The 23,891-nt window shown below is 37.5% G+C and overlaps 1 protein-coding gene across 2 annotated transcripts in view; it reads left to right on the top strand.

Annotated features, from left to right (window-relative positions):
- Positions 1-20,103, top strand: part of LOC146001175 (testis-specific serine/threonine-protein kinase 3-like) — a 30,819-nt gene extending 10,716 nt beyond the window's left edge. Inside the window, exons 3-6 of one of the 2 annotated variants that reach the window (XM_083138465.1) lie at positions 11,730-11,879; positions 12,632-12,905; positions 16,927-17,130; positions 19,628-20,103. In XM_083138465.1, coding sequence (XP_082994591.1) covers positions 11,730-11,879; positions 12,632-12,905; positions 16,927-17,130; positions 19,628-19,795 — 796 coding nt within the window. In that variant the 3' untranslated portion in view covers positions 19,796-20,103. The remainder of the gene's footprint in view (positions 1-11,729; positions 11,880-12,631; positions 12,906-16,926; positions 17,131-19,627) is intronic. The other variant, XM_083138467.1, reaches the window with a different exon arrangement.
- Positions 20,104-23,891: the final 3,788 nt, after the last annotated feature.

Below are 23,891 nucleotides of genomic sequence, written 5' to 3'. Positions count from 1 at the left end.
TTTGAAATGAGAAACAAAGAGAAATCATTAAATATAATATCTAGATTCCCATTTCTGATTTTAAATTTATTTTTTTACCATATATAAGAATATTTAAGTTATGTCTTAGCATCTTTAAAAACGTACTATTACTATTTTTCCTTGCGAAAAACAAATAATCTGATACACACAACAGAAATATTTCTTGTTCTCTACTAATAGATTAATCAAAATCATCTAAACCGCTATTGAATTATTTGAGTTAAATCTTATATAATAAGTTTCCGTTTATGATAAACGTAAGCAATATGTCATCAATATTCCCTCTTATTTACTATTATTTAATTTAGCTGCCTCGGATAAGAAAAAATTGAGAGTGCAAATGAAGATAAAAATGTCATGAGTGTGACAAATTTTGTTGATATCTCCTTATCAAAGCAATGTAAAACTTAACCAGTTGAACATTATTTCGTCTTCTTTATAAGCTAAGGCCATGTAATACATATCCAGCACCAGTGGCAGCTCGTCGTTCGGAACAAAATAAAATTGTTGTGTGTCTGTGATTGTGTATTTTACGAGAATTTATGCTCCAAGGCTTTAACAGAAACAACTTCTCCACTTCTAAAGACACCCGATCTCAAACCCGTCTCCCAGCTCATAAAAACTAGAATGGGAAATTCCCAAGGACGTATTTAGGGGGGCAAGTCCAGACCCGCCCCGAAAGATTTACTAAGTACTAAAATTAAATAATGAAAAAATAAAATAACTAAAATTAAGTAATGAGAATATACTTCTTGTTTAATCGGGGACCATTTATTTCCGCCAAACTAATTAGAAGGCAAGGATTATATTGGGATCATAACCTACGACTTAGAATGGCAGTACCAAAGAAGTTTTATGCAAGATCTATTACTACTTATAATTATATGCATAAAAAATTACCAGGGACTTTACTTTTCGTACAATAAATATTCAATTCTTTATCTATATTACATTAATTTCCTTGCCAGAGCAGAGTTGTTTTTTTACAAATTTTGCCCACCTTAGCTATACGTAAGCTACAGATAATGAATACATGCTGCTATATCACAATCCTCATGCTGTCTTTTTACCTATTCATGTAATAAAAATATAATAATAATTGATTTGAATATTTTAATTAATACTATTTTTAATTATAATTATTTAAATTTAAACATTAAATTATTATTATTTTGAGACACTTGGTTCGGACCCCCCCGAAATATATTTCTAGATACGTGCCTGGAAATTCCTCCTTACCCCCCTTGCAATCCCACCCTGGTTATAAATATGCCATCGAATCCACGAGAAATTACAAATAATAATCATTAACAAATAAAATGTTATGTATCTAGAAATATATTTCGGGGGGTCGAACCAAGTGTCTCAAAATAATAATAATAATAATAATTTAATGTTTAAATTTAAATAATTATAATTAAAATAGTATTAAATACGAGAACCACAATAGACGCCGTCATGCTCAGCTAAGCCCCCTCGGGGCAACAACGCGTCTCCACGTAGAGGGAAAGCCTATACAGATGCGACTATAATATAGTTCAAACTGAAAAGGAACATGTAATAAAATATCTTTAAAAATAATAATAATAATAATAAACGAACCCGACCGATATGTTGCCATTTCCGGTCCGCTCCGGTCCATTTCGAACCCTAGTGTCAATAGTTGAAATGCTACTCTTTGCAAGAAGAACAGTCAAACATTAGCCTCGTTAAAGAGATGGAAAAATATATTCATGAAAGGGAGACATAGAGAGAGAGAGAGAGACAATAAAGGAGAGAAGAAGACAAAACGGAAGAGAAAAGATAATAAATAATAACTAACAATAAAGAAAGTAAGCCAGATAAGCAAGATATAAGTAATAGATTGCAGGACTGTAAAAGGAAGTTGGACATCTATACAGAAGAAATACAAGAGAGAAAGGAAGAATACGCATTTTTTTCTCATTGCATTGTTAGTCAAGTGATTCCCTGATCCGTGCAGGTGCACATGTCTTTGACCTCAGGTTCCTTACATTTCTCCGGCCTCTGAAATTCCTTCATTTCGACATTGATTTTCTTCGTTAGTGTTGAAGAGATTAAATGCAAGTGGAACTTGTGTGGCTATGTATGTATATTAGCTTACTTAATAGTCAATGTAGTAAAAGTGTACTAAATAAGTAAGTACGTACTTAGTTATTTTCTCCAAAATATGGAGTTAAAAATGGACTTAACATTGTAAAAATTTACCTTTTTAGTAATATGAGACACAAGCTACATAAAATACAGTCTTGGCATTGTAACTATTAGCGAGGGCGTGGTTAGCAATGAGCTGCTTGACTTGGGACTCTCTTCCAACGTTGCCAAAATAACGTTTGTAACAAGCAGGAGCCTTGCTTGAGCCCTTCTCTATTATTGACAACAATTGTAAGTAGACAGTAATTTCAAGTGTTTTACAGTAGGGAAAGCAAACAAGTTGGGAGGTGTAAAATTGAAAGAAAAATATTGTTCGGATGACAAATAACTTGTAATTAACGCAATTGGAGGGTTATAAAAAGGTCGTAATCTTTCGTTTATTTATCGTCGCTTCGGACTTTGTCAGTTATTCGCAAGAAATTCACCCGACTCTGTCAGTCACATGGGGACATGTAGTAATTGGCGAATATGGAGTATATGTTGAGAAAAGTGCTGAAATATGGATATAATATGTAAAAATAACTAAAATATGTAAAACATGATCCAAAACCTAGTATATGTACAAATATGGAAAATAAAAACTAAATTTTTCGAGTCTTCATGCCATGATGCGCAAATAGGCTACAAAATATAACTGATTTCAGCTTCATACATAAATATGTATTTACATATAAATCTACTCCCTGGTTATCACAAAGGTCAAGACAACACTGACTCAGTTTCAGCTATCTTGTTTGTACTAATAACATCTCTCACAAACTGTCAAGAGTTTGTACAGCGTGCAAAGCATAGAGAACTACGGAAATAAGAGACACTGAATTTATGAATGTCACTGAATAAAAATGTAAAATGTTGTATTTTAATAGTGAAACGTACGCATTAGAAGACATAATATAATAATATCGAATACAAATTAGTGTAGTTGTGAGTGTTCAATGCTTTTTCTCTCTCAAGAGATCATTAACAAATCTACATCAATATGCACAATAAAACTAAAACAAGAATGCAAAACAATAATAACTGTGAAATCTAATTGATATACATTAACATAAATCAAAAACTTTAAAAAGACTTGCACATAATAAAACCAATTCAACTATTTCATAATTTATTAACATCTTTAACCAGTTAGTAAAGGAAGTAGTTTGCTACTTTATAATATCAATAATAATTATAATTATATAGTTTTAATTTAGTAATTTATTTTTACTATTTATAACATTATAAATATGTATATCGTATAATTTATATGTATGTTTGTGGGGAGGGGGGGTTTGTAGATTAAGATCTTTCTCCCCTCCCACCAGTCTTAAATGATTTCGCACCCTGACTATTCTATTTCCATAATTAACAGCTTTTCAAACACCGAAATCTTGTCCACTCGACCCAGCCACATCCATCACGGATTATTCAAAGGCACTGATATTTTGATCAATGAGCAAACTACGTCAAGTAAATGATCTGTCTGCTCAACGAGCGAAAATCTTGCTCAACGAGCGTCGCTCAGACAGACCCCAGTACAGAGTTCAACTGTGACAACAGGATACTCTCGCTACACTGGCGGTGAGTAATCAAACGTTCTTCCCGTCTCCAAATTTGAAGGTTGACGGGTGGGCGCCACGGACAATTTAGTTTTTGCGTAGCAATTTTCATTAACACATATATTGAAGTGGAAATATTCTGATTAATTGGAATTTTCCGGTGTCTGAAATGGAAATGCCAATGAAAATCAGCACCTACCATTTTTTTTCTAAAACGACACTGGTCTGAAGAAACTAAAATATTTTTTTAGATCTTGTCGTTGTGAACTGTCAATAAGCCTAAGGTCTAAATCACCATCCCTCAGACCTTCTGTAAACAAACGGTCTCACCGATTCGATGTATCACTCCGCGTCAGCTGATCCATGACCGCAATCATCTGCTGTTACACTCATAGTTCGCCGCACCTATTCATTTTATATAAGAGCCTCTGAATGTGAGAACCCGTTCTCAAAACATCAGACGAATATGCAGCCGCATACATTGTTACTTTCCCGGTCATTCTCTCTTTCATAACCCTTAAAACTGCAGACACTGACACACCACTGCACTGGGATACGAACTTAACCACTTCATTTACTGGTTTCTCAGGATACTACTGACAGAACGTTGCATAAATATTGAGTAGAATCTGTTTCTCACCCCTTTTCAAAGGCTGTCCTTGCTGGTGTTTTGAAAACAAGCTCGGAGAACACGGAGACTTTCCCTCACGCATAGAACTCGGCATGTTATTTTCTAAGGATAAATCAGGAAATATTACTAAGTTGCACTACTTCCTTGCTGTTCACATGATTATTTTTAGAAAATAACCAATGTTATAAAATATCATTATGTACACAAATCTCTAAGCTCATTGAAAGTTACAATGCATATTACTACAAAATGTTCACACTTATCTTGCCTTGCCATGTCACCAAGTTATTTTACGAATTGCACTATATTTGGCGGAACAAAAATCGTTATTAGGATGCTTGTCAAAGTTTCCAACCGCAATAAATTTACGAACTTTTTGTCTTGTTTTGATCATCATCAATATATTTATTGGACTTATAGCAATGCATATGGCTGTTTATGCCCATTATATATTTTATTTACATAAGATACAATTTACATAAAATGTACAAACAAATTTCGAATACACTCCTATCTATATCATCCTTAGAAATATACATTACCATGTTATATCATTTTGTCTAAAAAATGCAAGTAAAATATATTCAAAAAAAGAAGCCAAATTTATGGGAAATGATTACTGGTGCAAAGAGTTAACCATAAAGGTGAAGCAATAAGTAAAAAAAGAAAGAGCATTGGGTTTAAAGTGGGACGTCATTTGCGGCAGCGTATCCCATACTACAAATTTGCCATTGTTTTACCTTACGTAATGAATCCTGTAACAACGCTGGATTTTCGTGTGGATTATTTTACTTCTATGAGTTTGCAATGCTTTCTGCATGCAGGTGCTTTTGTTTACAGAAGGTGTCAGGGTTTGTGATTTGATATATAGACATAATCGAACTAATACTCTCTATGATTATGTCATAATAATTAATATTAATTTTCAAGGATACGGTACATATTAATTAACGTATAAAGATTCAAAAATTTGAAAGATATTTACGAGTAAAATTGTTGGGATCGGAGCATGACTTTTAAGGGCATTCGTTACAGTCTCCACGCGACTCTTTCCAAGCTCTTCCGTCCGTGGCAGTGTGCCAACTTAGCTCTCTTGGGCAGGGCCGGCGCTAGTCAGTTTGCCGCCCTGGGCGGTGGCGGCAGATGCCGCTCTCTTACGACCCCCCCCCCCCATTACGCAGCAATGGGAAATTTAAAATCAATATATTCCTAAGTAAAATATCAAACTATAAAATAAATAATGAGACTTATTACGCCATTTCAATACTATTAAGCACAAAAGGATATCTTGCTCGACCACAGTTAAACTTTAAAAAATGCGACACTAATTTTATATTATTATTATATTTTATGAAAACTCTCTCGCTCTCTCTCTCTCTCTCTCTCTCTCTCTTAAACGTATCTGAATGAAATGTAACAAGTATTAGGTAAGAAATGAAGGCTTGACTTCATGTGTTTACCGTTGTAGGTCTGTGATATACAGGTATGATTGGATTTTTTTAAAAGAATTACATGTAATATTCCCAGATCTCCGCGTGGGTGATCTGAGGTCTGGATTCTTTCCTGCGTTGTTCCCGCATAAAGCAGCTCTGCGGTTCACCCAGCCTCAAATTAATGGGTACCTAGGAGCAACCCTCCGAGGTAAAGGCGGTCGGAGAGTGGTGCTGATCACCTCACCTCCAAAATAGCTGATATCGAGAATGTGTGTGGCCCTACCCCTCACACATCCTCTCAGGGGCACCGACTTGTCAAAATTATTGGAGGGGCTCTGATCACTGAAATAAATTAATGAATGACTCACTCCCTCCCTTTTTTAAGTTTTGGCCTCAGTGTTCGGAATCTCGTAAAAGCGCATGAATTCCTCAAAAATATTAAAATTGTCATTTACAGTTCGAATGCAAAATGTCAATTGTTCACGGATGAATATGTCACAAGTTTCATGAACCATAATAGCAAAAAAATCCCGACTTTTAATATCTGCTACCACGGAGCGCAAAGCAGATCTCTCGTTCTGAATGTCAGTGAGAGCCATTTGTAGCCCGAACGTTCCATCCACTCTCCTAGTTCATGCACATCTTCTTTTGAAACACCTTTTAGTAAAAATGTTAACTCATAATTATATACTTAGTATATAGTAATAAGTCATGTGTTTTGCTGCCTCTGGTCATAGCCCCCCGAAAGTGGATGGTTTAGCGGTCTCAGCCCCCAAATTTGGTCTAGAACATTTCAAATGTGTATTTAAAGTTCAGTTCATGTGGCACAATTCAAAATAAACTTTACAAGAGAAGCAAAATAAGCCGCCACATCGTTAAAATCGAGGGGACTCGATCCCTCCCCCCCAAGCCCCATGGAGTCGGCGCCTATGCATCCTCTAAATGTGTCTTGATGACTTGGTGCTATATGCACAGGGAACTTTACCTTTGCATGTAATATTCTATTTCGTATAATGCTATCTTGCATAAAATGGGTACAAACGTGTTTCAGACATGATTGACCGAAGATAGTATTTTTATTAGCCTTAATTAAAAAACAAAACAACTTTGCTCTCCACTTGCCACGGTTACCGAGTTTATAATCTCCTTTGGTGTATTTTTTTAATAGCCGAAAACACTTTTAGTTCATCTTTTAATTCAGTAGCCTTCATGTGTTAACATTCCCGGAGTTTTCTATACTTTTCAAACAAAATATCAGATGGTATGTCTTTATGCTTACTAATATCATAAAAGAAATTGAAAATTCACTGTGATGTTTAAGCTGCTCAAATCCTTCTCTTAGAGCTAAAATAATCGTCTAGGACTTGGTAATAAAAATCAACTTTGTACCTTTTTTGTGGATCTTCAATAGTTTCATCATACTGAAACTGCTTCTTCTTTCGATTTCGGCCCTGTTTAGTGTTGCCAATCTTTGGATCATCTATATCTAAATTCGATGGCAATTCTTTCTCATCAACCGGGACTCACAGGTCGCCGCCCCCGGACGCCTCCACGAGTGGAGGTAGGGAGGCCCTGTCAGGCTGCCAAGTGGCATCTAAGAAACTGAAATTTTTCATCACTCCTGCTCTTTTGAAAGCGCTGATATGTTTGCAAGAAATCATCTAACAGCATCTAACGCATCGTAGATTAATGTTTTGAAGACATTTGCTCATTACATTACGTGGAGTAAAAAGTCATACCAGATAACTAGTGAGCAAAGGAATGTAAAGCCACACAACTGGTTCGCAATACACTGAGCCTCATGTGCGACCATTTGGACAATTTTATTATCTCCACTTATTTGAAGGAGCGCATCATAGACCTCCCCATTTGATATCTCAACAGAGTTAAGACATCGAATCTGCTTTCCCACCTTGTGGCACTCAGTGCTTTTAAAGTAAGACTACTGATATGTTCCTTCAAAACGGTGAGTTGGCATATATGTATTAACTCCAAAGTTATATAATATCATATAATATTATAACTTTCAAGTTTTCAATGGGCTTATTTTTTTCTTCTCTTCAAATTTTGCCGCTCTGGGCGGTGGCACGGTTCGACCCCCCCACCTCACCTTCCGCCGGCCCTGTCTTGGAGTCAGATCTGGCTCTTTGGTGCACTCGTTCGGCTGTGAACTGGGACGCCCATCCCCGTGCCCAACTATGATGCCATCACTGGTTCTGGCCCACATAGACCAACTTTTGTCATAATTATACATTTTGCACGTGACGTGATATTGTTATATTGGCTGCGTCGCCCCACTCCCTCTTATCTCCCCAGCTACTTCTTTATAGCGCCGTGAAATTGACATAATATTGTTATCAGGGAATACTTTATGTTCGATTTCATACGACCATCGGTGGATTATTGAGATCGGCGATGCCGCCGGATCTACATGTTGAAAACTATGAATAAATTGCCATCAATTTAGAGTTAACGATAATAGCAGTGCCCCCACCCCTTGACAACTAACATTATCCTAGGAGGCACTTTATCCAGCCCTCGTAAATCTAGCTCCTTGAAAGTCAGTTTTAACTCCATTTAAGGTGAATTTTACTTCTCTTATGCGCATCAGGTTTGGCAACACTGTCAGGAGGCAAGGAGAAAAGCATTGATCATATGGGAATATGATTTGATTCGTTCTCTTGGGAATATAAAACTTCCGATGGAATAGAGAAAGGTGTCAACTCGAAGAGGACAGTTTGAAGATGCATTTCATCAGCCGAAAAGTCGAAACTTCAATTTGATTAGCCGTAACTTGATGTTGAAGTTGATTCTCCATAAAGAATACATGGGATTCCGAAAATTCTTATTCATCATATTTTTCAAACATCGTGTCCAGCTTAATAACCAACATAAAAAAACAACAAACGCTTCCACTTGCAACATGGAGAGAAATTCATACTCTTTGATACACCCAGGGTTTTTTTTAGTAGCACTGTCCATTCGGGCGATATTGAAATAAATGCACAATTGGTGAGTAACTGTATCTCCTGCCCTTAAGAAACTAATTTACCGGGCAGCGGGTTCACGAAGGTTGAGAATCACTGATCTAGACAGACCATTTCAACATCTAACATCAGCTCTGAAGCCACTTCCAACATCCAAGCTAGGTCTACAGGCATAACCTCCCTTGCCCTATATACTTTGTTGACTGTTGCGTCACCAGATCAATCACTCATAAAGGAAAGGCATTTAGGGGTTCTACTCAGCAATTAAGCCGAGGCATGGAAGAAACCACTCTGGTCCGGGGGAGTGTTTCATCAACCACCCACTTCCCAGTCCTGAAATCAGTCAAGGAAATACGATCTCCTAAAAGGTTTTACTGAGGCCCATTTACAGTGTGGCGAAATACCAGGAAGATGACGTCTAAAAATATATATTTTTCTTTTTTCTTTTGTATATTGATCGAATGCACAGAGGTTGATTATGGTTACTCCATTGCAGAGACGTGCGCACCGGGAAGGGGGGGGGGGGCAACTGCGCCCCTAATCACGGACGTTCTCAGATTTTTGCACGAAGAGACAAGCAAGATATTTTTCCATAGGACATATTACCCAGATAATAGTGTTGCCCCCTCAAAAAAACACCACTTGAATTTGAAATTACCGCATTCCTGCGCTCCCCATTACATAATAATTAATGTAAATTACTATGACTGAAATCAAGTTATACGTGTGAAATATATACTTTTAGGTTGATATTAGTTTTCGAAGGGGGAGGTGTGGTCATCCTTCCGTTGCCCCCCCCCCCTTTTCAGACGTATCTTCAATGCACCTACATTATGAATGAAATATTTTCAAGCCCATGAAAGTTCAGAGCAACTACGAGGGAAGGGGGCACAGAGGGGCAATTGCCCACTCGATTTCAAATTTTATACAAATAAAAATACATTTCGTAAAATGTTCTTCCTTCCTTCGCTCGCATTATCTGCTTTTCTTAGTCTTGTCAATTTCATAGTCGTAGTAGCTAGGGGGCGGCGGGAGTTGTCCCTGGGCGCCAAACAATCTGAGAAACATTGTAAAAGAGAATGCCATGGCCTCCCGTGAAAAGTTTTACGCCCTATGAAATCAATGCTGTTTTCAATTTGCAAAAATTTGGATCGAAAAATTTTCTTGCTCGCTTCGCTCGCAATTTCTTTTTTGGGATGCTTTGTAAATTACCAACGATAACTATAAGAACAACTAAGTGCCTCAGACAGTTGCTGTTATGACAGCTTGGTTTGGAGGAAAAGGAGCGCGCACATTTCAGATACCATTTTACCATTTATATCATATTTGCTGTTGGTTTGTTATACCCATTAATGCAATAAAACTAAAACAGTGAGATAAAATGAGGTTTTTCTTCCCCGACAGAACTTTCAAGGCTTTGGCCGCCCCTAATCAGAGGGTCTGCGCACGCCTATGTTCCATTGTATTTCCGCACACATGTACTTCCTGCCCTACTTTAGTTATCTGTGCTATGTAATGAATTCTTGGTATTTGACAACACTGATGCACAGTGTGCACACAGTGTGTTCGTTATCTCGAGATTCGAAGCTTTTATCCTCAAACATCTATCAATGAAACTGTAATCGTGTATACAGTGCTTCGAAAGTCGTGTATCTTATTGGTCAAAGCCCAGTGGCGGATTAATGTGTCTCTGCCGTTGGTAGCGGAAGACCATTTCATTAGCTGTCGCTCTCCAAGGGAGATATCACCCCGAAGTAATTAAATCCATCACGTGACATGTCATTTGAGAACGATCTAATAAATAGCGTTTCGTTTCACACTTCACACTCTGAACAAGCCAGCATTCTCCAAATGACATGCGCAACATTGAACTCTACAAACAATGAATAAGGCAGCATTCTTCAAATGAGACGCGACTCTTCAAAGAACCCGCGTCGCTTCGGCGTGAAATCTTCCTGCCGGACAATTAGGGTTTTGATTAGTTTAAATTGGCTCTGGTGGGCGTGCCTGGGGGAAGGGGGTTGTTTTATTTTAGACCTCAGGGGCGGTTCAAGATAAAATTTTCACCCGGGCGAGGATGATTTTCGGCGTCCCTCCCCTTCAATATTTCTACCCTGGTTCTTTACTTTCTACCTTCATCCAATAAAAAAGATGACCATATTACTATTATAAAAACAACCAACCAAATATGTACTCAGAAATAAGGGGAACCTCTGGTTGGCGACCCGGGTCTTTCTACTTCTTCTCCTAGCTGAGCTTGTTGGGACGTGGATGTCAAATATTTACTTCCTGAAAAGTTGGACCTTGACCTCTAAAATAACAAAATATTCCAAGAATGGGCAAGCCCACGATCTACTGACAGGGTGGTTCCAAGAAGAAAGCAATCAAGAAAGGTAAAAAAATATATACGGGGGGAAGCGTGGCCACATTTAAAATGATATGGCTAGATTTCGACTTTAGGAAAGTAAGAGGCAGTATTCAATGCAATGTGACCATTTGGCACATGTTGAGAAAACAAGTACACCTGAAACTACACAGAATTACCATCATGCAATAAAGTTTGGATAAGTTGGCGTCAGTGGCGGCGATTGGGTTCTAAAACTGAGGGGGGGGGGGGCAAGGACAGTTTACCTTCCCCTGGTAGATAAGGTTTAGCATAGTGCAGGAGCAAAAATTGCAAATAGTGGGGGGGGGGGACTACCGCCACTGGGTGGCGTGATTTGTTTCAGTGAGTTTGACCTGTATTACCAATGCCAGTGACACTGAATGAAAATTAATATTTGACGGAAATTATATTGCCACAAAATGACATGGCAATCGTCTCACTGTCCTGATTAAATTGTTGTATGCCTACAAAGTTGTAAGCTTTTTTGAAGTAGCCTACATAATTAAATTATTGAACTATATCCATATTTGTTATATGACTAAAACAAATTGATTGCAGAGTATACATTGTCATGGAGTATGCAGCAAATGGCAGCCTCTTGGATATTATTCGAAAGGAGAAATGCATCGATGAACAACGAGGAAGATACTGGTTTCGCCAACTAGTGGATGCTATAGAATATTGTCATGAAAGAGGTGTTGTTCATAGGTAGGTATCATTGGATAACAGATAGAGTGATGTTTGTAAATTGCAGAAAGTAGAAATTAAAATGAACCAATCATTTGATTGAGGCAAAGTCACCTGCACTATCTGTAATAATATACTTCGGTAACTCCTATACTCTTGGACTGTGCTATGAACATTTTATGCAAAATTAGCTTATTGTGGAATGAGCTGCTTCAGTCTTGATATCAGCTAATTTCTGTATAAAACTTTATTCTTCAAAATTATAATGTAGCATACAAAAAGCCCAAATAATTATCGAGAAAATTGAAAGGGTAGGGGTTGAGTGCCAAGCCACGTTTACTTTCACCATCTATTTTCAAAGCATTTCAAATGAAATTACATAAGTGTCCGTTAAAGACATTATCAAGAGAGAGATTGTTTCAATGGACTAGAGTCACAAGAAATGTCGAGTGAAAAGGCAGACTTGAGGATTTGTATGAACTTTTAAGCCTAAATAGGGCTTAGTTTGATCTTGTCAATCACTTCTTGTGAAACACTTATGATTGATTTCCTATTTGACTTCCCCATCTGGTTACTGCATTTGCCTACTGTGTTTTTTGGTTCAAACTAGATAGACCATGCTCCACGTTGTTAATTGCTTCTGTAGTAATGCCAGGAGTGGCTTATTAGAACAATCCCATAATTTGAAAAAGTCATTGAGAACATAAAGCTGTGAACATCCATTTTCATTCCAGTACAACTAATGTCAAGCTCCTTTATCTTTTTTTTTCAAGGGACATTAAATGTGAGAACTTGTTGCTTGACAACGACTACAACATCAAGGTTTCAGACTTTGGGTTTGCTCGTGGCCACATGAGACAACGGAATGGTGTTGTTCCCCTCAGTGAGACATTTTGCGGAAGCTATGCCTACGCTTCACCTGAGATACTGAAAGGCATTCCTTACCAACCACAGATGTCAGATGTATGGTCCATGGGTGTTGTGCTCTTTGCAACTGTGTTTGGGCGCTTGCCCTTTGATGATTCCAACTACAATAACTTATTGAAGGTAAGAAGTGAAATTTGATGATTTTAACTGTAAAACTATAAATTGAAACTACTTGTTCCCAGAGAAGGAATCCATATAGCAATGCATGGCCGAAATTCTCTTCTTAGTTCAGGCCCGCAGCTAGAATTGATCTCCTGCAAAGGGATGGGGGGGGGGCTTTGTAAACAGTCAATTTTTTAAAAAAATAACAGTATTAAATGAAGGTAAATTATGTGGGGGCTCATTAAGCTATATAAAATTTATAAATATCATATACTACACAAATATTACATTTTTCTACATCCTTTAAAACGTCTCTTGAAGTGTTAATTGACTGGTACTGAAATCATTCCTTACACACTCCATACTACTTTAGATTACACAGATATTTATATCACACACAAAAATATTCACAATCTTCAATCACAGTGCCGAAGCAATTACACTCCCCTGCCTTCCCAAAACTTGGGAGCTATTGACCTTTGACGCAGATGCGGAAGGAATTTGCATGATGACATCAAAGTTACAGATATCTGTCTAAACGAGAGGTCGCAACAGGGACAGTGAAGGTACAGATAAAGAAGCTCCCCTATGAAAGAACTTTCTGAAGCCTAGATAATATTCTAAATACTAGTAGCTACATCTGCTCATAAACAAAATGAGCGAATGTAATACAAGGATCGTTCAAGGTTGACCGGGACTTTTATTTCTGCAGAGGAAATAGGTAGCAGAAGAAACACCAAACTATGTCAGTTTTTCAAAGTATTCTCCGTGCGCGCCGAGGCACCATTGCCATCATTCTGGCAGCTCCCGAATTCCTTTGGCGTAGAAAGAACTTGGTTGTTGTCGTAGCCACTGGAGGACATCGCTCCGCAGTGCTTCGTCTGTCGTGAATTTCTTCCCTCCCAGATGGTCTTTAAAGGGTGCAAACAAATGATAATCACTGGGGGCTAAATCCAGACTGTAGGGGGGATGGAGCAGAACTTCCCAGCGCATGTCGGCCAGAGTTGTTGTAGTTACATTGGCCGTGTGAGGGCGGGCATTGTCATGGAGAAGAATGACATTTCCAGACAACATCCCAGGTCTTTTCTTGCGAATGGACTTTCGTACAGCACCACTCAACAATGTGAAGTAATACTGGGCATTAATCGTGCTCCCTTTATCCAGAAAATCCACATGGATAACGCCCTTCATGTCCCAGAAGACACTTGCCATGATCTTTCCAGCGGAGGGCTGCGTTTTGCTTTTCTTGGGGGGCTGGGAACCTTTATGCCGCCACTCCATGCTGCGTCTTTTGGTCTCTGGGGTTGAATTGTGCAATCATGTTTCATCACACATGATGATGGATTGCAACAATTCATCATCTTCTGCTCGAAACCGATTCAGAAGCTGTTCACAGACCGTCCTGCGTGTCCACTTCTGATCGAATGTCAGCTGGCGGGGAACCCACCTTGCACAGATTTTGCGGAAGCGTAAGTGGTCGTGAATGATTGTCTCAACACTCCCGACACTGATATTCACCTCGGCAGCAATATCCCGCACTGTTACTCGCCGGTTCTCAAGAATCATTTGCTCAACACGTGCGATATTCACTAGTGTGACTGCAGTCGGGCGAATGTGTCCATGCGCTTAATTTGTCACCAGCTCCCGTCCTTCGCGAAACTTCTCACACCATTCGTACACTCTTGTCCGCGACATCGTTTGTTCACCATACTGTGCTTGCAATCGTCTGAAAATCTCAGCTGGTTTCACTTTCTCCTTCACGAGAAATTTGATTACACACCGCTGCTCCACAGCCACAGACACACTGCTTGCCGCCATGTTCGCTGCAACTGCTGCGCATGCGCGAAATACGTCATGCCGGGCGCTAGTTACTCGCGAAGGAATACATTACGTCACCCGCATGTTTCATCATGATCTGGCTATTCACCAATTTTTTACATACGAAAATCCCGGTCAACCTTGAACGACCCTTGTAGATGCTGTTCATATTATGTGGATTTATCCTTAAAGTTGTGTACATTTTCACTCTTCAGTGCAAACAAATTATGCAAAATTGTTTACCTAACCTAATGTCAAGGGGTCTGAGCCCCCCTGGCCCCTGCCTAGTCTCTCCATGTTTGGCTGTTTATTCCAGCACTTGTGTAAACTATATGCAAACACTATCATTACAAAATAGAGGGTATATTTTTTTCTATAACCATCACCTCTTTTTCATTTTTGTGTTCTAGTGGTCTTTATGTCACCGAGGATAAGTGCTGTTTGTTCACCAAGAACTCAAGGCTTCTACAAAAGAAAGGGGTTAATGCCATAGCTTGATTTACTCAGATTAACTTTCCTGTAACCACAAGGTTAAATACTGTATTTCATACACAAGTCTTGCAATGTAAACTAATTTATCACAGGAAGTCATTTCTGTGTGTGGACTGTTCTCATTCATCATAAGAAATAACAAACAGAGAAAATGCAGTATTTTTTCACTCCTTTGTGAGGGAATGAGTTTCACTTTTCATATTGTAAGAACCAAATGTGTCCTTACTTTGAATTATTGAGGGAACATAGAATATAGTACACAAATATTATACACAAAAACAATACACATTTCTTGATTATTGGGGATATAATTTATTTTTCTTATTTTTACATCATTTCTGTCTCTTTAAGTTGACAGCAATGATGAGTAAGGATGATGATTGATTGATTGAGTTTATTTTACTTTGCATTTTGTGCCTCTTGGCTAATTTGCGAAGATGGGGATGAGTGATGAAATTGATGAATGGACATTCACAAACAACCAAGCCAGAGTGGGATTAGAACCCGCAGCGCGATGTACTAACTACTTGGCCACAGGGTCCGGCTGACGAAATTGTTGAAGGAATACGTGAAAAGGAATTCAAACCAAAAACCTTAGTGCCTGGCCAGTGAGGCAGCTACATTATTGATTGTAACATCCAACACCTGTGATAATAACTAATTAATCTATTATGCATAGTGCTTGAAGATGAAATTGTTAGGTGTGTGGATGTTTATTTGAACCTTGAGGTTAGCTAGGGGGATGCTTTGCATATATTTTCCTATCTAGGAGGATAGAATCCCTCCACTTTGAGCACAATTAGCTATTTGTGACGATGGACATTTGAACTAGTACTAAATGGATATTTGATCTACCATGGATAACTAGATTTCAATATTTGTTGTAATGGCAAGGCTTCAAGCCATGGGCGTTGCCAGAAATTTCTGTAGGGGAAGTCAGACCCTTGACTATTTATCTAATGCACTGTTTACTGTAGTTATTCTGTTCGAATACTAAATGAACTTTATTTCTGTTATTAACAATAAAAATTACAAGATTTTTTTGCTTATTTTTAACTTGAAATGAAGGATGCCAATATCCAGGGGGGGGGGGTCAACAGACCTGTTCAAACCCCCCCCCCCTTTCCTGACACACATGCTCCAAGCCTTTAGTTATAAACACTCATCTGTAGATAACAGTAAGTTATGGTGGCACAATTACCAGATGGTAAAAAAATGAGATCTGCACTGCATATTGGACACTATGCATACAGCGAGACACTTGACATCTACTGCAACTTATTTCTGAGCCTATGAGTGGTTGCTTTCTGTCTCCCTCCCTTTTCCAAACATGTTTAGGAACAAGGGAATGCCAGTATCATGGATGATAAAAAAAAATTAATTTTCACTTAAATAAAGCACAATCAAATAATTGCAATGCAAAATATTCTATAACCAACTTCTTGAATTTTATTACAAGAAATTATTTTTGGGGAGCTACGAATGATTAGCATAACACAGTCATAGAAAACCTACAACGTGACTGGGGTTTCGTTGTGCTGACCACATGTCACCCCGTAACTGGTTGGATGGTGTCCCACCTCGGCAGGGGGGATTGAGGCTGGCAGTGGGTAGGTAGGCCCTCGCCCTCACAGGCTGTTGCACCACAGGTTATTTATTTATTTATTATAGTAGAAGTTCTGGACAACTTCCCACTGATCTAACAGCAACAGTTTTATTTTTCTTTCAGCAAGTGCAGGCCAAAGTGGTATTTCCAAAAGAACCCAAAGTATCAGCTCCATGCAAAAATCTCATAACGCGAATTCTAGCACCACTCAAGCATAGACTTCGTGTACATGCAATAAGAAATGATCCATGGTTCAATATTCCTGTTACCATCCCCACCGTCAGTGCCACTGCCAGTATCAATGCAAGTACTGGTCAGGAACCAACGGTAATAACTATAGTATTAATTTATAGTAAGGTTGCAGATATGAAATTTTAACCAATGCTTTTCAAGTATATATTACTAATACTGATAATCTACTAATCCAAAATTAAATAAAAATCATTCTGTGCAGAACTGTATTGATGCATTCAAATCCATAATTAATGTAGGTAAAATGGTTATTGTAAAGATTTTTTCTATAAAAAAAAAAGTCTAGAAATTTGCTTTATAAAATTAAGGTAGCAAGGTACAACCTTTACATTTATAAAGATTATTTTTAAAATGTGAATTGTTCACTCAATGGTAATGTATGGAAATATTAGGTTGAAAAAGAAATCAATTTTCCTGATGAACAAATATGCCTATATTGACCAATAAAGAACGAATTAATCTCCTCCAACCATAATTTACAGTAGTGTGTATTGAAAAGTAGTTATCAACAAGGAGACGGCAAACACACTCAAAAAAAAGAAGACAACAATGAGAGAGAGTAGTATTTATGAAACTACACCTCGTGTTGAGTACAACGTACAGAAGCAAATAAAGTTATCATTCATTACGGACATATGCATGCAGTTTTCGTTTGACCCCACCCATCAATTTCCGCACAGTATCGGCGGTGCAGTGTCGACATGCAGCAGACCAGTATTTCTTGAATTCAGCCATGTTGCGAATAGGTTGACCTACGACTCAACAGACATCGCAGTGTGTCATGTTGCCACGTTCCGTGTACATCTTTACACTGCTGAATAAAAATCTGTATAAAATCGGTTTCGCAATGTGAATTGAGAATCATAATGAATTTTAAAAACAGATGCAAAGAGCTTCAAAACAAGACCAATATTGTATTTGTAGGACTACCCATAGTAAGAAAAAGTTGTTTCGCAAAGTTGATAATGGTTTTTTTTACAAATATTTGTCGTCAAAAAATTCAAGAATGTTCAATATTACATGTCTGCTTTTCATCTTCAAGCAAACGCTTGGTACTGAATAAAGCTGATGACAATGTATTTAAAAATGCTGCACATATTGGCAATACAAACAACCGATTGCATCACCCATGTCCCCTTTGCTCCCTCATGGTTTAAACTTTCATGGGAGCAAGATAATATTTTTCTTCTTGGTATAGCGGTAAGGCAAGCATTGAAGCAAACATTGCCAAATGCCTCATTCTGATCAAGTCATAGTATTGTATTCTGTTACCTTGTCATCACATAAACACCCTTAAAAGCAAAATGGACCATATTAGTGTGACGTCACGCTTGAAGACTGAATCCAAATAATCCAGACCCGTGCTTTAAGCCTGTTCAAACCATTGAGTTTACCATTGCAAAGGGTAACTTTAAGAATCGCGACAGCAGTTATAAAACAAAATTGTGATTTGTATTGCATATCAATGTAAAGATGAGATTTCGGAGAATACATCAATATATTACATATACATTACAGGGAGAAGGTACAAGAATAAATGAATCAGGAAATGAAAAAAATGAATGCTCCTATCAGCGTCCGATCCAATAGGCATCCTCTCTGCAGTCACGCAAGGCTCCTGAACTCCCATCATCCCTAGTAGCAGCGTCTCTCTCGTTGGCTACGAGTCGAGCTCAGCTGTGCTCGGAAGTAAAATGGTTGGAATTTCTTTAAAAATGCCATTTTCCAGTTATTCTTTAAGTTATGCTCTGTAAGGTATATGTAACATATCGACATATTCTCCAAAATCTTATTTTTACATGCACATACGATATACATCACAATTTTGTTTCCTAACTGCTGTCACGATACTTAAAGCTACCCTTCCAATGGAAAATTCAATGATTTTGAATACGAGAAAACCACATGCCCCTTTTCTTTGGACTCATATCATGCTCAGTCATCTGTTGTGACGGAACCACTAATATGGTCCATAAAACAATGCATTTCATCCACATAATTTAATCATTATTCAGGCAGTAAAAAAAACTTAAAAAGGGTGAAAAAGATATAGATGTATATTGTTAATTCATAATTGGGAAAAGAGAGACGTGGTAGTATATAAATACGGAGAAACTAGTACTCACTTTTATCCCCGAAGCTGTTTTTTCTTATTTTTCGATTAATTTCAGTGGCCACTGCCACCATCCTCGTTGGAACTTGCTGCACTGTTGCTTGGCGTGTGTCTTTTGTTCATAGTTCAGACGACACGCCAAGATGCACAGTGCACCTAGCGGCAGCCAGAGAACTACGAACAAAAGACACATGCCAAGCAACAGTGCAGCAAGTTCCAACGAGGATGGTGGCAGTGGCCACTGAAATTAATCGAAAAAGGAGAAAAAACAGCTTCGCGGATAAAAGTGAGTACTAGTTTCTCCGTATTTATATTGTTAAGTTTCAAAGGAAATAAATTGAATGTGATGATCACACAGCAAATTTTGGAATCCCTGCAGAAGAAAAACTAGGTTTTGACATGGTAGTTGCTCAAATATTCACAACTCATAGTTTAATAGTGTTTCATCAACTATTTCAGGATAATACTGGAGTTAGATCCCCTGTGCATTCGAGAGCAAGAGAACCAATCATACAAGTGAGGATGCCTGATAGACAAATCAACCGTGTCAGTGAAGCTCAACAAACATCATCGCAAATTCAGCCAAGCCATTCAACTCCTACTGACAAATCTGTGTCTGGAAAGTGATACATTTGTAAAGTGTGCTGCAAATTTATCATACAAAAATCCACTGGCTTTTTTGACGAATATAGCTATACTTGGACATTATATTTATTAAAACAATGCATAGTTGAAATTTTATAATTCACTGCTCATTACTGTGTTGGTTACACATTTCAATAAAGCTATTGCTTTCATTTATAAATGTCTTTAAACAAAACTTGTTCAGTACATAACTCCAATTTACGTCATGAACTCAAGTAAATTGAGTAATGATTTATTTTAATGGTGGATGCATACTTAAAAATATTATAATGGGTAATGCTATTATATTTCTTATACAACCTTAGTGTTCGTCTTGTGTAGTAATTGTGCTGTCTAATGTGTTTGTGTTTGTCTTGTGTAGTAGTTCCTCCATTCATATCATATCGGGGGTTTGGCGTAGAGCTGACAACTCTGCACTGTAAAAAAAAATATATCAAGAAACAGCTATATAAGGCCATGGATGTTCCCAAGGTAAAATATTCCGGAGGTAAAATAGTCCCCCGTTCGGATCTCCGGGTGGGGACTACTTTGGGAGGTCCCTGGACTAAGGATAAGATCTACATTAGGAATAAGGATATTAAATTAGGCACCTGGAATGTTCTGAGCCTTTACCGGCCTGGGGCATTTCAGTGTACAGTTAATGAGATAGTTAAGTATAAATTAGATGTAGTAGCTGTCCATGAAGTTAGGTGGCCAGGAGAAGGGAATTGTAAAACTAAAAATTATATATTTTTTTCTATGGTGGTACTGAAAATCATAATTTTGGAACAGGCTTTTTCATAAATAATAGAATTTATTAATGATAGGATATCATATGCAGTTTTACAGGGTAGGTTAATAAACATACATGCACCAACGGAAGATGAAGATGATAATACTAAAGATGATTTTTATACAGAGTTAGAACAGATCTTTGATAAATTTTCTCAGTATGATATGAAAATTCTGTTAGGTGACTGTAATGCACAGATTGGCAAAGAAGAGACATTTAAACCCACGATTGGTAAAGAAAGTCTTCATGAATTAAGTAATGATAATGGTATAAGATTGATTACTTTTGCAACCTCAAAGAATTTAATTGTGAAAAGTACCACTTTTAAACATAAAGATATCCATAAATATACCTGGTCTTCTCCAGATGGTAACACTCATAATCAGATAGATCATATTCTCATTGATAAGAGAAGGCATACTAGTATAATTGACGTTCGTACACATAGAGGTGCTGACTGTGCCAGTGACCATTATTTAGTAATTGCTAAATTAAGAGAAAGACTCTCAGTGATAAATCATAAGCAACAAAATCTAAAAGTTCTAAAATTTGATACAGGAAAGTTTACTGATGAAGGAATTAAGAAAGATTACCAAATTAAACTGTCAAATAGATTTGATGTTTTGCAGGATTTAAATGATGATGAAAATATAAATGAAACAGACGTAAATAAGAATTGGGAGCACATACGTAATGCAATAGAATCAGCAGCTAAAGAAAGTATAGGATACCATAAACCGAGAAAAAGTAAGCCATGGTTTGATAATGAATGTCATAATCTAATAGAAATAAGAAATCAGGCTAGACTTAGGTGGTTAAATAACTCTGATGATACAAATCTAAACAATTATAATAGAATAAAGCGAGAAGTTAACCGCACGTTTAGAAGTAAAAAAAGAGATTACTTGAAAAGCAAAATTAACGAAATTGAAACAAACAGCAAAAATAAAAATATCAGAGATTTATATAAAGGTGTAAATGAGTTTAGAAAGGGGTGGCAACCTAAAGTAAACTTGATAAAAGATAAAGACGGTGATTTTCTAGCTGACCCAAGCGATATTCTAAATAGATGGGAAGAATTACTTTAATGACCTTTTAAATGTCCATGTAGGAGATAAATCAGAAGTAAATGAAGTACACACAGCAGAACCTTTAGTTCCAGAACCTAACTTGACTGAAGTTAAAGATGCTATTAAAAGGCTAAAGAATAATAAAGCACCTGGCATTGATTTAATACCATCTGAGTTAATTAAATATGGTGGAAATTCATTAATATGTCAAATTCATATATTAATTTGTTTAATATGGAATAAAGAAGAAATCCCTCAACAGTGGAAAGAATCGATAATTGTTCCTGTGTTTAAAAAAGGTGATAAAATGAACTGCAATAATTACCGTGGAATTTCTCTACTCTCAACAACATAAAATATTATCTAACATTCTTTTAACAAGACTAACACCATATGCTAATGAAATTATAGGTGATTATCAATGTGGATTTAAACGTAACAGATCAAATTTTTCACATCAGACAGACACTTGAAAAAAAGTCGGAATATAATCAAAATGTCCATCAGCTATTCATTGATTTCAAAAAAGCATATGATTCGGTCAAAAGAGATAAATTATATAATATATTAGTCGAGTTTGGAATACCTAAGAAGCTTGTTAGTATGATAAAAATATGCACCAGTGAAACAGAAAGTAAAATTCGTGTGGGTATTAATATGTCTGACAAATTTACAATTCATGATGGGTTAAAACAAGGAGATGCATTATCTCCATTGCTCTTTAATTTTGCCTTAGAATATGCTGTTAGGAAGGTAAAAGAAACTAAAGAAGGACTAAAATTAAATGGTGTGACTCAGTTGTTAGCATATGCAGATGATGTAGACTTACTGGGGGATGATATGAATACAATTAAGAATAATGCTAAAATATTTTTCAAATCTGCTAAAGAGATAGGTTTGGAAGTTAACAAAGAGAAAACTAAATATATGCTTACAGGCCGAAACCAAGTGTTAGGTAATAATCAAAATCTAATTATTGATAACAACTCGTTTCAACCAGTTTCCAAATTCAAATACTTAGGAGTAATATTAACAAATGAAAATTATATTAAAGAGGAAATAAAAAGTAGGCTTAATTCAGGAAATGCATGTTACTTCTCTCTTCATAAACTTTTGTCTTCTCGTTTAATATCTAAGAAACTAAAAGTTAAAATATACAAAACAGTAATTTTGCCTGTAGTATTATATGGATGTGAAACTTGGTCCCTTACATTGAAAGAGGAACATAAATTGAGAGTATTTGAAAATAAGATCCTTAGGAAAATCTTTGGACCTAAAAGGGATGAGGAGACTGGTGAGTGGAGAAGGTTACATAATTTGTATTCATGTCCAGATATTATTAGAATAATTAAATCAAGAAGACTGAGGTGGGCAGGCCATGTGGCACGAATGGGAGAGGAAAGAGGAGTTTACAGGATTCTTGTTGGGAAACCTGATGGTAAGAGACCTGTAGGAAGGCCAAGACGAAGATGGAGGGACAACGTTGAGATGGACCTAAGGGAAATCGGTAGGGATGGAAAAGAGTATATAGAACTTGCTCAAGATAGGGAAAGATGGAAGGCCTGTGTTGCTACAGCCATGAACCTTCGGGTTTAAGAAGGCTAGGGAGTTAGTTAGTTAGTGACAATGAAGTTCGACCAGTCACAAATATAGGAGTGCGTTGTGAAAGAAGGAGAACACATGCATATGCTGAACATATTTTATTCAGCAGGCTACATGGAACAAAGGAAAACATAAATTTCCGCTGAAACACAGCAATGTATGGTGTCCACACAAAATAAAACATTTTCGTCCATCTACACGTAACATTGAAGTTCGACCACTGTTAGAGGGGATCCTGTTTACCATGGTGTGACGCCGCCCCGTTGGCGAACAACTGTGGCAATGCATCGGGGCATGCTGCGGACGAGTCGTGCAAGGTATTCCACATCGATGCGGTGCCATTCCTCCTGCAGGCAGGCGATAAGAGCAGCCACTGTCGTGGGTCCCCTCTGTTGCACACGTCGCTTAAGAACACGCCACACATTCTCAATGGGCGAGAGGTCGGGACTCGATGGTGGCCATGGCAGAGTTCGCACGTGATGGCGAGTCAACCATTCTCTTGTCAGCCGCGCTGTACGAGGCCTGGCATTGTCGTGTTGAAAGATGAGACGCCGCCTTTGGAACAGGTGCCTTCGCACTGTGGGAAGATGCCGCTCCAGTATGCGTGTATAGGCGTGTGCATTCACAATGCCCT

This window comes from Lepisma saccharinum, chromosome 17 (genome assembly GCF_977018435.1).
Source record: "Lepisma saccharinum chromosome 17, izLepSacc3.1, whole genome shotgun sequence".
Taxonomy (NCBI): Eukaryota; Metazoa; Arthropoda; class Insecta; order Zygentoma; family Lepismatidae; genus Lepisma; species Lepisma saccharinum.
The sequence above is the reverse complement of the archived record's forward strand: the minus strand, read 5'-3'. Positions and strand labels throughout refer to the sequence as shown.